Source organism: Salmo salar, chromosome ssa06, assembly GCF_905237065.1.
Source record: "Salmo salar chromosome ssa06, Ssal_v3.1, whole genome shotgun sequence".
Lineage (NCBI taxonomy): Eukaryota > Metazoa > Chordata > Actinopteri > Salmoniformes > Salmonidae > Salmo > Salmo salar.
The window spans coordinates 77,332,734-77,335,082 of record NC_059447.1 but is presented as its reverse complement, the minus strand read 5'-3'; the positions used below and the strand labels follow the sequence as shown (position 1 = coordinate 77,335,082).

General features: G+C 46.3%; 1 protein-coding gene across 1 annotated transcript; it reads left to right on the top strand.

Annotated features, from left to right (window-relative positions):
• The first annotated feature begins 574 nt into the window (after window positions 1-574).
• dio3b (iodothyronine deiodinase 3b) lies at window positions 575-2,132 on the top strand. The gene has a single exon (XM_014205873.2). It carries the CDS (start codon window positions 738-740, stop codon window positions 1,539-1,541), a length of 804 nt encoding a protein of 267 aa, XP_014061348.1. The 5' UTR covers window positions 575-737; the 3' UTR covers window positions 1,542-2,132.
• Window positions 2,133-2,349: the final 217 nt, after the last annotated feature.

The window sequence follows — 2,349 nt, the reverse complement described above, 5'->3', positions numbered from 1 at the left end:
TAAAGATTGGGCAGGCGTTTAAATTTGTCAACAAAAATAATGAATTGCTCTAGGCCCATTTAGGTACTCTTCAATATCTTCCCGATGCAACAGCATGGACATGGAGTACGTATTTCTACTGAAAAGGATCACAACAGTGTCATTTATCTTACATCACAAAATGTAGACCTACAGAGTCCGGTCTTTATCGTCGTGTTTGATTTGAAAAGAGGTGGCTATGTTTTTGTGCCCCAAATGTGTGAATTCTGAGCACATTTGTGCCATATTTAAATTCACCTTGGTCATTAGACATCCCTTTCCGACAAACAGGTGATGAAAATTATGCTATTTCTTCATTTGGAGATCATTTACCGGTAACTACAGTGATTCACCCCAAAATAAGTGCCAGTTATGACGTGACGAGTCCGCAAAAAAACGGACCCGTGGCCGTGTTCCTCTCTCCCTCACACAACACACAGTCTCTATTTATTTCTCCCTCCCTCCCTCCCTCTCTCTTTCTCCTCTCTCTCCCCCTCTCCCAGGAGAACCGGGGAGAGTTGACTGGAGGTAATCCCCGCCATGTGAGAGGGCGGCACTGGCTGTGGAGGCGGGTTGTTTTTTTCATTCAAATCCTGCTGCTCCTATAAAAAGCACAAGTCTGATAGGCAGAGGCTGAAAACAGATGGGAAAAGGTGACTGATACCATTGTCTCTATCTGCCTCCCTGTCTTGCCGGCCGGATATAATCGGCAGGGCGAGATGCAGGAGACTGCAGGTGTCCTGACGGTGCGGGCCCTGAAACACGCAGCCCTCTGTCTGGTTTTGCTGCCCCGTTTCCTCCTGGCAGCGCTGATGCTGTGGCTCCTGGACTTCCTGTGCATCAGGAGAAAGGTGCTGCTGAAGATGAGGGAGCAGGGCAGCAGCCGCGACGACCCGCCCGTCTGCGTCTCCGACTCCAACAAGATGTTCACCCTGGAGTCGCTCAGAGCCGTGTGGTATGGACAGAAATTAGACTTTTTCAAATCAGCGCACCTTGGATTTATCGCGCCCAACACAGAGGTGGTGCAGCTGAAGGACCGGCGCAGGGTCAGAGTCCTGGACTATGTGAAAGGGAGGAGACCTCTCATCCTCAACTTCGGCAGTTGCTCCTGACCACCGTTTATGACGCGCTTGGCCGCGTTTCAGCGCGTCGCGAGCCAGTACGCGGACATCGCTGACTCTCTGCTTGTATACATCGAGGAGGCGCATCCCTCGGACGGCTGGGTGAGCTCCGATGCGCCGTACCAGATACCCAAGCACTGTTGTCTAGAGGACAGACTGAAAGCCGCTCAGCTGATGCACTCTGAGGTGCCCTGCAGCAACGTGGTGGTGGATAATATGGACAACTCGTCAAACGCGGCGTATGGAGCCTATTTTGAGAGACTTTATATCCTGAGGGATGAGCGGGTCGTGTATCAGGGGGCCAGAGGACCAGAGGGCTACCGGATATCAGAGTTGAGGAACTGGCTCGCGCAATACCGGAACGATTTGGAGAATTCCAGAACAGTGGTGGTCCACGTTTAACTTAAAGACAACCATTACCTGCGGCGCGGAAAGTGTCCACACATCAAATAAGTACTCAGATGCTGCTACAAACACTTGACACACTGCACATATGCCTCTACATGTTGTTTTGGTTCAGAAGCGTTATAACAGGACGCAGACAGACATTGTACATGTTTATTATGATGTAAAACGCATGATAGGCTTTTCAGTTCGGCTGTCTTGTTCCTCATTTTTTGTTTGGTTCTTTGTTTTTGTAAGGATATGTCCTGTTGATTTGAACCTCTGCAACATTTTGACTTATTTCAGTTTGAGCATCATTTGATTATGATCACTTTATTTTTCTATGGCTCTACCTTGAAGGTGTGTGTGTGTGTGTGTGTGTGTGTGTGTGTGTGTGTGTGTGTGTGGTGTGTGTCTGAAAGGCTAATACCTTTTACTCTAGTGTTGTTGTGAAGTTCAGTTTTTAAATGGTTTTAAACCAGAAAACTGATACTGATGTTATTTGATACTAGAGTACTTGGCAACTGGCAATGTCCTCAACAAAATGTTCTGTAAATTGTGTATATTTTACTGAACAAATATTTTTAATAAAATGTTAGAACACATTGATCTTATGACTCCTGAAAGCGCTTACTGACACATAGGTCAAGGCCTATTTATGTAATTCAAATCTTTTCAATTTAATTTTCCCACTTCATGTGCAAGTTCAATCATTGATTAGGCTGCAATGATTAGATGTACAAAAAAGTAGCAATAGTTCTGCCAGTTTCACCAAACAATTACATGATTAGTTGTGCTGCAAACATGATCAGACGTGCTGCAAACA